Genomic DNA, 12352 nt, shown 5'->3' with positions numbered 1-12352 from the left:
CTGTTCTAACCTCTATGCCAGCTGCTGAAACTTTGCCGTCCTTCGAGTCCCTGTACTGCAGCGCTTCTCTGGTGCGTGCCACCATGAATTCTTCTGTGAGGCCACTGAGAGGAAGCTGCAGGATGTTACTCGTCCCATACAGGGCAGCGCTGGTGAGGCTGCGAGGAAGTCCCAGCCACTTTCGAAGAAAACTGCTGATCTTCCTCTCTAGGGACTCCACTGCTGTCATTGGGACTGCATAAATCAGCAGAGGCCAGAGGATGCGGGGCAGGATTGAGTGCTGGTAGATCCAGGCTTTAAACCTACCGGGTAGGCCAGACTTGTCTACCTTGGTAAGCCAGGCTCCAAGTTCCAAGCTGGCCTTCTGGATGGCTACTGAGTCCTTCAGGGTGGAGTCGAAGAGTTTCCCCAAGCTCTTCACGGGTTGCTCTGTGATGGTTGGGATGACAGTTCCTGAGATGGAGAACCGGAACTTGTCCATCACCTTCCCCTTCTTCAGGACCATGGATCTTGACTTGGAGGGCTTAAAACTCATCCTTGCCCAGGAGATAAGCTTTTCGAGGCCATGCAGGATCCACCTGCACCCTGGGACAGACGCAGTCGTTACGGTCAGGTCATCCATGTAGGCTCTGATGGGAGGCTGTCGCACACCTGACTTGGTCAGGGGCCCTCTACATTCCACCTCAGCTGACTTTACCACCATGTTCATGGCTAAAGAGAAGAGGACAACAGAGATGGTGCAGCCTGTAATTATCCCCTTCCCAATACGATGCCAGTCCGAGGTCTCTGACCCAGAAGTAACTCTCATCCTGAAATCATTGTAGTAATCCAGGATCAGGTCCTTGATCTTACTGGGAACATGGTGGAGGTGGAGAGCAAGCTCAACCAACTTGTGAGGTATGGACCCATAGGCGTTGGCCAGGTCCAACCACAACACAGCTAGGTCGCCTTTGTTCTCATGGGCCTCTCTGATGAGTTGTGTGACGACCCCAGTGTGTTCCAAGCAGCCAGGAGTCGAGATCCCTCCCTTCTGTACAGATGGGTCAATGTAGCTGTTCTTGAGGAGGAACTCTGTCAGTCTTCTTGAGACGATGCTGAAGAACACCTTCCCTTCCACGCTCAACAGTGAGATGGATCTAAACTGACTGATGTCTTGTGAGTTCTCCTCTTTGGGGATCCAAACTCCTTCAGCATGCCTCCACTGGTTGGCCACTTTTCCCCTTCTCCAGATCACCTTCATGATCCTCCACAGGTGCCGAAGAATCCCTGGGCAACGCTTGTAGACCAGGTAAGGGGTTCCACTGGGGCCTGGTGCTGATGCAGAGCGGGCTGCCTTGACGACCTCCTCAACCTCCTTTAGGCTTGGCTCCTTCAGGTTGAACTCCGTTGTAGGGGGATCTGGGCTGATTAGAGCTTTGTTAGGCTCCAGCTCCTGGTCTCTCAACGGATCACTCACAGTGTCCTGGAGGAACTGATTTACTTGCTCTATGGAGCACTCAAGCCGGCCACTGCGCTTGTCCCCAAGGAGTCGTTTGGTAAAGCCAAAGGGATTGGCGATGAAAGCTGCTCGCTTCCTTGCCCTCTCTCTACCCCTTCTCCGATGCCACTCTGCTCTACGAAGCGTCATCAGCTTCTTGCACAGGATGTTCTTCAGTTCCGCCAAGGGTTGTTTCTCCTCCTCCGTAGCAGCCTTGTACTGCTTCTTCAGGGTGCGAAGCTCCTGGCGTAGATGGTGTATCCGGGTGGCTCTGCGGCTCATTGTGTAGGGAGTGGATTTCGATTTTCCTTTATCCACCTGTCCAAATCTTTCCCGGGCGTAGCTGACAATGACAGTGGTCATTGATGTAAGGCGGCTGTCCACGTCTCCTTTGGCTGTGGCCTGGATGATGTTGGACACATCCTCATCGAACTGCTGCCACTCGCTCCTCCTGCTGGCTGGGGGCCACTTAATCCGCTGCTGTGGAATTACTCTGCTAGGGTTGAGAGTCTGAGGTACGTGGAGGGACTGGGCTCTGTGGGTTGCCTCCTGGCCGGGCTCCTCCTGCGTCTCACCAGGTACAAGACCTGAGCGTTGTACCTCATTGTCTCTGTCCAGGCATTTCATTTTAGCCTGATGGATCTTCAGGCCTCGGTGGTTCTTGCACAGCTTTCCGCAAATGCATGTCACATTCGTCGTTTGTCCGTTTGCCTGGGTCATCACCGTGTGGTCCGTCCGGTTGGAGATCTCATCCTCCCCCCCTCTCGGGATCTCCTGGGGGTATCTTACTGTAGGGCTTTCCGTAGCTTGATTTGGGTTCTCTCTCGCGAAAGATACAGGTTGGGATGCTACCCCAACCTGCCCCGAGTGCCGTCTTTCCGTGCTGTCCACTGTCTCTCCAGTAGTCGGCCAAACTCTTCTTGGCTGTCACCTAGTCTATTCCTAGGAGTCACTGGCTGTGCCAGATGATTACTATACAAGATACACCTCATGGATGCACTGGGACGCATCATCAGTGATGTATCCTGGGGTCATTGGGTGTTTCGGGTCTCGCAACATCATACACCCTCACCCAGGCGACCCAGCCGGGGGTGATCAGGCCCCGACTTGCGTCCCAGTAGCTGCCCACGGATCTGCCCTCCTTATCCAAAGCCACCTAGTGGCCTTTTCAGCGGCTTCACTTGCGGATTTGATGGCCCTCTTCTTAGACGCTCCTACGATGCCCAGGCGGCTGAGGACCTTGCACAGGGACCTCCCTGCAAAACCCCTGCAGCCTACCTCTATAGGCTCATAGAATGTCTTCCAGCCTGCCCCCCTGCACTCCTCCACCAGTTCCTGGTACTTAGCCCTCTTCCTCTCATTGGCTTCCTCGATGTTTTCTTCCCAGGGCACTGTCAGTTCCAGTATGATCAGATGTTTTGATGACTGAGAGGTCATGATCATATCTGGGCGGAGGGTTGTTGTTGCGATGTGCTGGGGGAACCTAAGTTGCTTACCCAGGTCGACCTGCAGCTGCCAGTCAGATGCTGTGTAGAGCAGGCCTATTGTAGCCCGTTGGTTTGCTCTGGGTTTTTCTCCAGCTCTGACAAAGGAGATTGCCTTCTTTGGAGCCTGTTGTTTGTTGCTGGAGTTGATGGCTGAGGCTACGCTCTCAGCGACTGCCTTGAGCACCTGGTCATGGCGCCAGCGATAGCGACCATCTGCCAGAGCCTTCGGGCAGCCGCTAAGGAGGTGTTCTAAAGAGCCTCTACCAGAGCATAGCGGGCAGGAAGGGGTCTCACTTTTTCCCCACACATGGAGGTTTGCTGGACTTGGCAGGGCATCGTAGACAGCCTGGACCAGGAAGCGAACCCGCTGGAAATCTGGCTGCAAGATGTTTGTCCAGGTAATCCTTCGCTGTAAAGCGCTCTCCCACCTTGTCCAGGCCCCCTGTTGCTGTAGTCCTACTGCCCTACTCACACGCTCTTCCTCCACACCTGCTCTGACTTCCTCCTGGATCAGGTGGTGCCTTTCCTTCCTTCGTGACTGGCTTATGAGGGTCTTTGGGAAGTATCCCAGGCCTGCTCTGCCTGTTGCCACAGTTCCCACTAGTGCCTTCTGTCGAAGGCGCGACTCTGCCAGCTCCAACGCTTCCCTGGCCTTCCACTTCCTTCCTGTTCTAACCTCTATGCCAGCTGCTGAAACTTTGCCGTCCTTCGAGTCCCTGTACTGCAGCGCTTCTCTGGTGCGTGCCACCATGAATTCTTCTGTGAGGCCACTGAGAGGAAGCTGCAGGATGTTACTCGTCCCATACAGGGCAGCGCTGGTGAGGCTGCGAGGAAGTCCCAGCCACTTTCGAAGAAAACTGCTGATCTTCCTCTCTAGGGACTCCACTGCTGTCATTGGGACTGCATAAATCAGCAGAGGCCAGAGGATGCGGGGCAGGATTGAGTGCTGGTAGATCCAGGCTTTAAACCTACCGGGTAGGCCAGACTTGTCTACCTTGGTAAGCCAGGCTCCAAGTTCCAAGCTGGCCTTCTGGATGGCTACTGAGTCCTTCAGGGTGGAGTCGAAGAGTTTCCCCAAGCTCTTCACGGGTTGCTCTGTGATGGTTGGGATGACAGTTCCTGAGATGGAGAACCGGAACTTGTCCATCACCTTCCCCTTCTTCAGGACCATGGATCTTGACTTGGAGGGCTTAAAACTCATCCTTGCCCAGGAGATAAGCTTTTCGAGGCCATGCAGGATCCACCTGCACCCTGGGACAGACGCAGTCGTTACGGTCAGGTCATCCATGTAGGCTCTGATGGGAGGCTGTCGCACACCTGACTTGGTCAGGGGCCCTCTACATTCCACCTCAGCTGACTTTACCACCATGTTCATGGCTAAAGAGAAGAGGACAACAGAGATGGTGCAGCCTGTAATTATCCCCTTCCCAATACGATGCCAGTCCGAGGTCTCTGACCCAGAAGTAACTCTCATCCTGAAATCATTGTAGTAATCCAGGATCAGGTCCTTGATCTTACTGGGAACATGGTGGAGGTGGAGAGCAAGCTCAACCAACTTGTGAGGTATGGACCCATAGGCGTTGGCCAGGTCCAACCACAACACAGCTAGGTCGCCTTTGTTCTCATGGGCCTCTCTGATGAGTTGTGTGACGACCCCAGTGTGTTCCAAGCAGCCAGGAGTCGAGATCCCTCCCTTCTGTACAGATGGGTCAATGTAGCTGTTCTTGAGGAGGAACTCTGTCAGTCTTCTTGAGACGATGCTGAAGAACACCTTCCCTTCCACGCTCAACAGTGAGATGGATCTAAACTGACTGATGTCTTGTGAGTTCTCCTCTTTGGGGATCCAAACTCCTTCAGCATGCCTCCACTGGTTGGCCACTTTTCCCCTTCTCCAGATCACCTTCATGATCCTCCACAGGTGCCGAAGAATCCCTGGGCAACGCTTGTAGACCAGGTAAGGGGTTCCACTGGGGCCTGGTGCTGATGCAGAGCGGGCTGCCTTGACGACCTCCTCAACCTCCTTTAGGCTTGGCTCCTTCAGGTTGAACTCCGTTGTAGGGGGATCTGGGCTGATTAGAGCTTTGTTAGGCTCCAGCTCCTGGTCTCTCAACGGATCACTCACAGTGTCCTGGAGGAACTGATTTACTTGCTCTATGGAGCACTCAAGCCGGCCACTGCGCTTGTCCCCAAGGAGTCGTTTGGTAAAGCCAAAGGGATTGGCGATGAAAGCTGCTCGCTTCCTTGCCCTCTCTCTACCCCTTCTCCGATGCCACTCTGCTCTACGAAGCGTCATCAGCTTCTTGCACAGGATGTTCTTCAGTTCCGCCAAGGGTTGTTTCTCCTCCTCCGTAGCAGCCTTGTACTGCTTCTTCAGGGTGCGAAGCTCCTGGCGTAGATGGTGTATCCGGGTGGCTCTGCGGCTCATTGTGTAGGGAGTGGATTTCGATTTTCCTTTATCCACCTGTCCAAATCTTTCCCGGGCGTAGCTGACAATGACAGTGGTCATTGATGTAAGGCGGCTGTCCACGTCTCCTTTGGCTGTGGCCTGGATGATGTTGGACACATCCTCATCGAACTGCTGCCACTCGCTCCTCCTGCTGGCTGGGGGCCACTTAATCCGCTGCTGCACACATATACATATATATACATATACATATGTATACATATATACATATATATATATATATACATATATATATATATACATATATATACATATATATATATATACATATATATACATATATATATATGTATATGTATATATATGTATATATGTATATGTGTGTGTATATATATATATATATATATATATATATATATATATATGTATATATGTATGCATGCATATATATATATATATATATATATTATATCTCTATCTATATATCTCTCTATATATATATATATGTGTGTGTGTGTGTGTGTGTGTGTGTGTGTGTGTGTGTGTGTGTGTGTGTGTGTGTGTGTGTGTATAACCAGGAAAGTACACATGCACTCATCTGCCTACTCCGATTTCTTTTGTATTTTTATTCTTATTTTTTTCTCATTTTCTTTTTAATCCACTGTATATAGACAGATACACTGTATATGACTGATGCACCCTTTCCTACTTTTGGCACCTTCTCCTGACTATTGACTGACTATTGAGCTGATGTGACAAGTGAATTTCTCCAATGTGAGATCAATAAAGACTATCTTATCTTATCTTATCTTATCTTGTCCGTGTCAATCTGTCACTAGAGAAGTGGTGCAGTGCACCTTGGACGTGTCTCCTGTCCGTCCCAGGGCCGACTCAGAGACACATGAGACAAGCAAGCATGCATGTGGATGCTCCCAGATAAATTAAATCTCTAACTGAGTTAATGCATGTTTTTGCACCGTGGAGGGAGCCCAGAGAAACATCATGCATCCACAGGAGGGACATGCAAAGTCCAACTCCAGCGAGGACTTGGAGCAGCTCTTGTCACAACTGTGTTTGTAATGCAAAATTATATTAGGTGAATTTTAAAAATTGTCAATGAACTTGCCGAAATGCACAGATTTCTTTCTCACCTCGGTGACAAACGACTTCCTGCCTTCATAATGATATTCCCAGCCATCCTGCAAGACAGAAGATAAAATAAAAAACAGGTGGAGGACTGCTGAACTGTCAGTTTGTACGGTATTAATCTGATTTAGGGGCTGTTGAGTGCCGGTTGTTTTGAACAAGTTTTTTTTTTTTTTTTAATAATCAATCTTATTTAAAAGAAAAGAGGATGCAAACTGCGCTGATTAGCTTTGATTTGTAGCTAGATAAAAGGCTTAAACCCAATTTGGTTTAATTTTGTGTAAACAAACTGTTTCAAACTCATATATTCAACTATTGTGTTTCAGTTTGTTTTTCTACAAAAGGAATATCCTGGTTAATCACGGAGATAAATAATAAAAATGTTAAAATGTAACTGTGCATTAATCTTTTGCCATAAACAGAGTATGGTTCTCACTGGACCAGTTTCATTTACAGGAAGCGCATAACAACATTTCTTGGGGTCGATTGTGGAAAATTACCGTCAATGCAGGAACGAAATGACAAATAGTCCAAATGTGATAGACAGATCCTTTTTTTTTAACATAAGTTCAACACTGCAAAAGTATAAAATTACCAACACCCACTTATAAACCATTTACTAAAACAAACAACCGTATGTTTCCAATTTAATTGATTAATTGACTTTAATGGGAGGCGTGATCTGATTCATTAGCAATGCTGAAACAAAGCAGATCAAACATCTCACTCCCTGACAAAACATCCTCTGACGTTAAATCTGGGGTTATTCGCACAGGGAAACCTTTAGCTTTTTCCAACATTGCACACACCCTGATGTCTCTGGATGTAAGTGACCACCACTGCAAGCTTTTTAGCAGGACAGGACTGAGGGAAAATAGGGAAACAGACTTAAAAATCCTTCCCTTCCTTTAAAGAGAAGCCTCGGTACATCTAGAACAACTTCATGTAACTCCAGGGTCACAGAGGAACTAAAAGCAAACATTTTTGATTATTAATCTACCTGAGGTTACGGGATTATGGCTTTGGGTGTTTTTCAATAATTTTTTTCCCAAAGGTTTTGCTTCTGTAAAGTTTTAACAACACCGAGGTCATACGTGAAAACTATTTTTTTTTTTTATCAGATGTAAATGGTTTATTTCTGTTTAACCTTCCATTGTTCTGCGGTGGCCAAAGCACCCACATCAAAAACGAAGATCTGAAAAGCCAACGACTTTAGCCAAAATAACAGCCGAATAGTTGCTCAACTCCATTGTCAGATACTGGCTCTCATCGTTTCGTGATAAAAGCAGCTCACCGACTTTTAACGAACGGTTGCATTTTCACCAATAAGGCCAAGGTTACTTAACTGGAACGATAAAAACCAAACCGTTACTCAATCATCCTCAAAGTGCTGTCAGCCCACGGCAACCCTGAGAGAAAGTTCATCAAATCAAAGCGGCTATCTGTTGAATATCAGAATATTTTTCTCCTCTCTCTCCTCATCCCGTCTATCCAGCGGTCAGGGGGCGAGATCCGGGCCGGGGTTTGAACCTGGGACCGTGTGCCACAGAGCCGGGACTCTATCCTGTTAGCGTGGACTAACTGAATGCAGAAAAAAACAAATATTTTAAAGTGTTTTATTTTAGCATTTAATCACACGGAGTGTAAACTCATATGACATCTGAACTATAGCATTTAAATTACCGTAGTAAATACCAGACGTCTGAGTGTAAGTGGATGCAGCAGATAATAAATAATCTGGAAGCTACGTAGCGCTCCTCCTTCCTGCACGCTTTGCCAGGGTCAAGGGATCAAACAACGTTGGATAACAGGAGTGAAAGTATGTTAAACACAGATTTTAACGGTACACTTCTTAGCTGATTAATAAATAAACAGACAGCTGAAAATGTGTTAGCGTCTTCTTAAATTATTGCCTTATGGTTCAGACAGCAGGGTGAGGTTTGACAGAAAAATACATGTAGAGGAGTAAAAGAAATCTAGTTTCCACAAAAATGCAGAGACAGCAAAAAGTGACAGAAAGAACTGTTCTCTAAAATATAGCAGAAGTTAAATTGTAACTAATCCCAGCATGATAGTGTAACCCCGCCCCCCCAGGCAGATCCCCAACAGAGCCACCAAATGGAGACCCTGAGGGGATGCTGCCAACGTGGGACGACCGGTGGGGGTTAAGTGGTGGTGTGGTCAGGACGAGGGAAAGCGCGGCGGGGCAGATCGTCACCAGTTTGAGTCGCTGGCTCAAGGCGCTGCCGAGGCAGCTGGAGGACGGCATGGGTGCGGTTTCTGAGTGGTGAAGTGATGCTAGCAGCGTCATGGCTGACATGAGCTAACATTCAAAGCAGTAACAAACGATAAATGCTATCGATCAATGCTCGGATTTACAACTCCTGACCCGCCATGGGGGCGGGGGCATAGACATTATATACGTAGACGCGTCGTTGGGCGGGTTCTGCCTATGCTGCGGATGCGTCAGAGCGTCCGCCATGTTGTATTTGGCAAATCTGCAGTTAGTCACTTAAACAGTATCAGAAGGAGTTTAATCTCAGAACATACTTTATATTCGTAATATTTTTATTTTTGTAATATTACGAGTTTATTTTCGTATACCTCCGGCTTCATTCTCCTGACTTTATACTCGTAAAGAATAAAATGATTAAAAGGATCTAAACTGGCCCTATTACTACAGGACTGAAATAGTTCTGCAAACTGTGACTATTCTGGAAATGTCCCACCTTAATTCTCATAATATGACGTTTTTCTCTTAAAATTACCACTTTTGTGGATATATATATATATATATATATATATATATATATATATATATATATATATATATATATATATATATATATATATTTCCATGCAGCACAGGAATGAGGCATCTTCTCTGATTAACGTTCACTACAACAGAACTTAACTTCTTTCTGCCACATACAACATGGCGGTGACGTTGACGTACAAACCCGCGCCCAACCAGGCGTCTACGTATATATTGTCTATGATCGGGGGTCTGAGTGAGACTGTTTTATATCCGAACACAGAGCTGTGACATAGACATGTAGCAACTTTTAAACCGCAGTAGCCATGCTTCAACCCACAGACGTCTAAGGCCAAATACTATAGCATTAAACAAGATTACACAAAAATGTCAGGATTTTCACAGAAACATATAAAGATAGCTTTTTCAAGCCCTTCAGTTTTCTCTGTTGTCTATATCACGTTTTTTTTTTTTTTTTCTTTTGTCTAATTACCCTAAAACTCTGCAGCACTGACCTGGGGGGTCTAAACAGTTTGTGTCCAGGATGTGTGCCGTCTGCAGAGATGTTAGCTGGCCTTTTCTTGACCCTATACTACATTGAGCAAAGGATAAATGTGTGTAACTGCATCTGGATCTGTATTGTTTGATGATATATTACCAAAATGTTATTTAATCCCAAATGTAGGTCCTATCCCTTTATTTCCAAGTGTGCTGCTAAAAAGTCTGAAGGACAACAAGATCAATTTCTCTTAGACCACAAAGAGCGACTGACCACCAACCATGGAAATCTAGCATTGAAAGTCTAAAAAAGTTGGATGAAATGAGATTAGGCCCTAGTTGTAGTATAATAAACAACTAGTTGTTTTTTGCAATACACTATGACTTCTGATCCATACTTTCTTTCTTTTATCCCTTTTTGCTTATAGCTTCCCGTTTTTTTTTTCTCCTGACTGACAACAAGATGCTAAGAACCAAAGGGGACATTGCAATCAGGTGGAACTGTTCTCAAAACACGTTTTCCAGCCTGTTCGTCTCATTTGTTTGAATTCATTTGCAAAAGTTGGTGAGTTTATTACGTTTTGTGGCACGCAGAAGTAGCAATGCACTGCAAAAACTGAACTAAAAATAAGCAAGATTTTCTTAAAATCAGTGTGGTTTTTTTTCCTTGATTTGAGAAGGTAAATAAGATTATCTGCCAATGGAATAAGATTTTTGCACCTAAAATAGGAACAACTCATCTCGGTCATCTTATTTCAAGTGTAATTTATCTAATTATCTTATTTTAGGGGTCAAAATACTCATTCCATTGGCAGATCATCTTATTTACATACATTTCAAGAAAATATCACTTATTTTTAGTTCTCTTTTTGTAGTGTGCCAAGCATATCAGCTGTACTAAAGTAGACTCTATACCAGCACTGCAAAAAGGGAACTAAAAGTAAGTAAAATTTTCTAGAAATTAGTCTATTTTTCATTGAATTGAGCAGGTAAATAAGACTATTTGCCAATGGGATTAGTAGTTCTACCCCTAAAATAAGATAATTAGATATTCTGCACTTGAAAAATGATGATGGAGATGAATTGTTTCTACTTTTAAGTGCAAAAATCTTGTTCCATTGGCAAATAATCTTATTTACCTGCTCAAATCAAGAAAAATCCACTTATTTCGAGAAAAATATACTTAATTTTAGTTCCCTTTTTGCAGTGAATAAATCCTATTTATTACTGTTCAGACATAATGTACAAACTGATGCCAAAGATGAGAGAGGGAGCCAAGCCCGTGGACCGACCACGCCTCAATCAGGGAACAGGGGTGTGAGAAGACCCCAGTAGTAGGATACATTTTGATTAAAAGGCTAAACTAAACACTGACCTTGCACGGCGTGACAGCTGCTCTGCTCAGGTCCAGTTTCACCGGGTCACAGCTGAGTTCTGTCACGTTCCAGTCCACCTCGTACCGATCGCAGCTGCTGTGCTGCACGACTCCCGAGGCGTTGACCGGCGGCGCCGTCAGCCTGCGGCTCTCCTCCAGGCTCCATCCGCAGGCCTGCCTCCTCTCCACTGCCGCGGGGTCCCGGCACCAGTGGTCCGGGGTGAAGCCCTGGAAGACGATGCCCACGTAGACGCCGGAGAAGGGCAGCGACACGAAACAGAGCATGGCGAAGATCCGCTTCTGACAGCGTCCGAAGGAGCCGGCCTCCTCCAGGAGGTCATCAAAGGTCGCCATCACGGAGCCGAAGTTTTAGGTCAACACAGTACGCGTAAAGCCGGTCTGTTTTAGCCCACTGTAAGTCAGTTTAAAAGGTCTGCCCGCAAAGATTTTCGGCTTTTAAATGTTGCATCACCACGCAGGTCGATGTGTGTGGAGGTAAAGTCCAAAAGTCTCGTGAAAATGAAGCTAAAAGCTGCATAAGAGGCGAGACTTTCATTCTGTTTAATGAGTAAAGACAGTAAACGAGTGAAAATATGCAAACTCTGTGCAAACCTTTAATACGCATAATGTATAACGGAAATTATATATAAAGAGTACAGATAATCATTGTTATTCAGGAATGTTTGGGATTCAATGATTCACATATTTAGCTCTTATTTGAGGGGAAAAAAATGACAACCCCATTTTTACCCACATAAAAAGTTAAATATAAAGGATATTAGAGTCAATCTGAGGAGAAGCAAATGGTGACGTTGTTTCCTTCTCTATTACAGAATAAAGTCAGAATATTGACAATAATGTAATAATGTTGCATTCTTCCCAAGCATTATGCATCCACAGGAAAAAAAAGAAAACATTACTTGATCCAAAGTGTAAAGTTTAAAGCTTTTACATCAGACGTGGCTGACGCAGGTCTTTATGAGACTGTCATTTAATTTTTTTCTTCTCATTTTGACCCTTTTCCTCATGTTTCGTTTTTCTTCAAACACGGTCAGTGAAATATGACTGACAGGAGATGAGGAGTAAAAGGTTTGGAGAGTCACGGTTCTGCAGAAACACCAGATTTGATGCACAAAAACATGAAATCCTTCTATATCTCCTGTTGTTCCTATAAAAACATCCATCAGATGAATACATTTGCTGTGCCTTT

The 12352-nt window shown here is 45.7% G+C and overlaps 1 protein-coding gene across 1 annotated transcript in view; it reads right to left on the bottom strand.

Annotated features, from left to right (window-relative positions):
* The window catches only part of LOC105940101 (solute carrier family 22 member 2), a 22192-nt gene extending 10584 nt beyond the window's left edge, over positions 1–11608 (bottom strand). Inside the window, exons 1-2 of the mRNA XM_012882554.3 lie at positions 11143–11608; positions 6520–6567 (exon numbers count right to left, since the gene is read on the bottom strand). Of these exons, the coding sequence (XP_012738008.2) occupies positions 6520–6567; positions 11143–11496 (402 nt within the window). The 5' untranslated portion in view covers positions 11497–11608. The remainder of the gene's footprint in view (positions 1–6519; positions 6568–11142) is intronic.
* Between the last annotated feature and the right edge of the window lie 744 nt (positions 11609–12352).

The sequence above is a fragment of the Fundulus heteroclitus genome, chromosome 15 (genome assembly GCF_011125445.2).
Source record: "Fundulus heteroclitus isolate FHET01 chromosome 15, MU-UCD_Fhet_4.1, whole genome shotgun sequence".
Classification (NCBI taxonomy): Eukaryota; Metazoa; Chordata; class Actinopteri; order Cyprinodontiformes; family Fundulidae; genus Fundulus; species Fundulus heteroclitus.
Note: the sequence above shows the minus strand (reverse complement) of the source record. Positions and strands in the feature narration are given on the sequence as shown.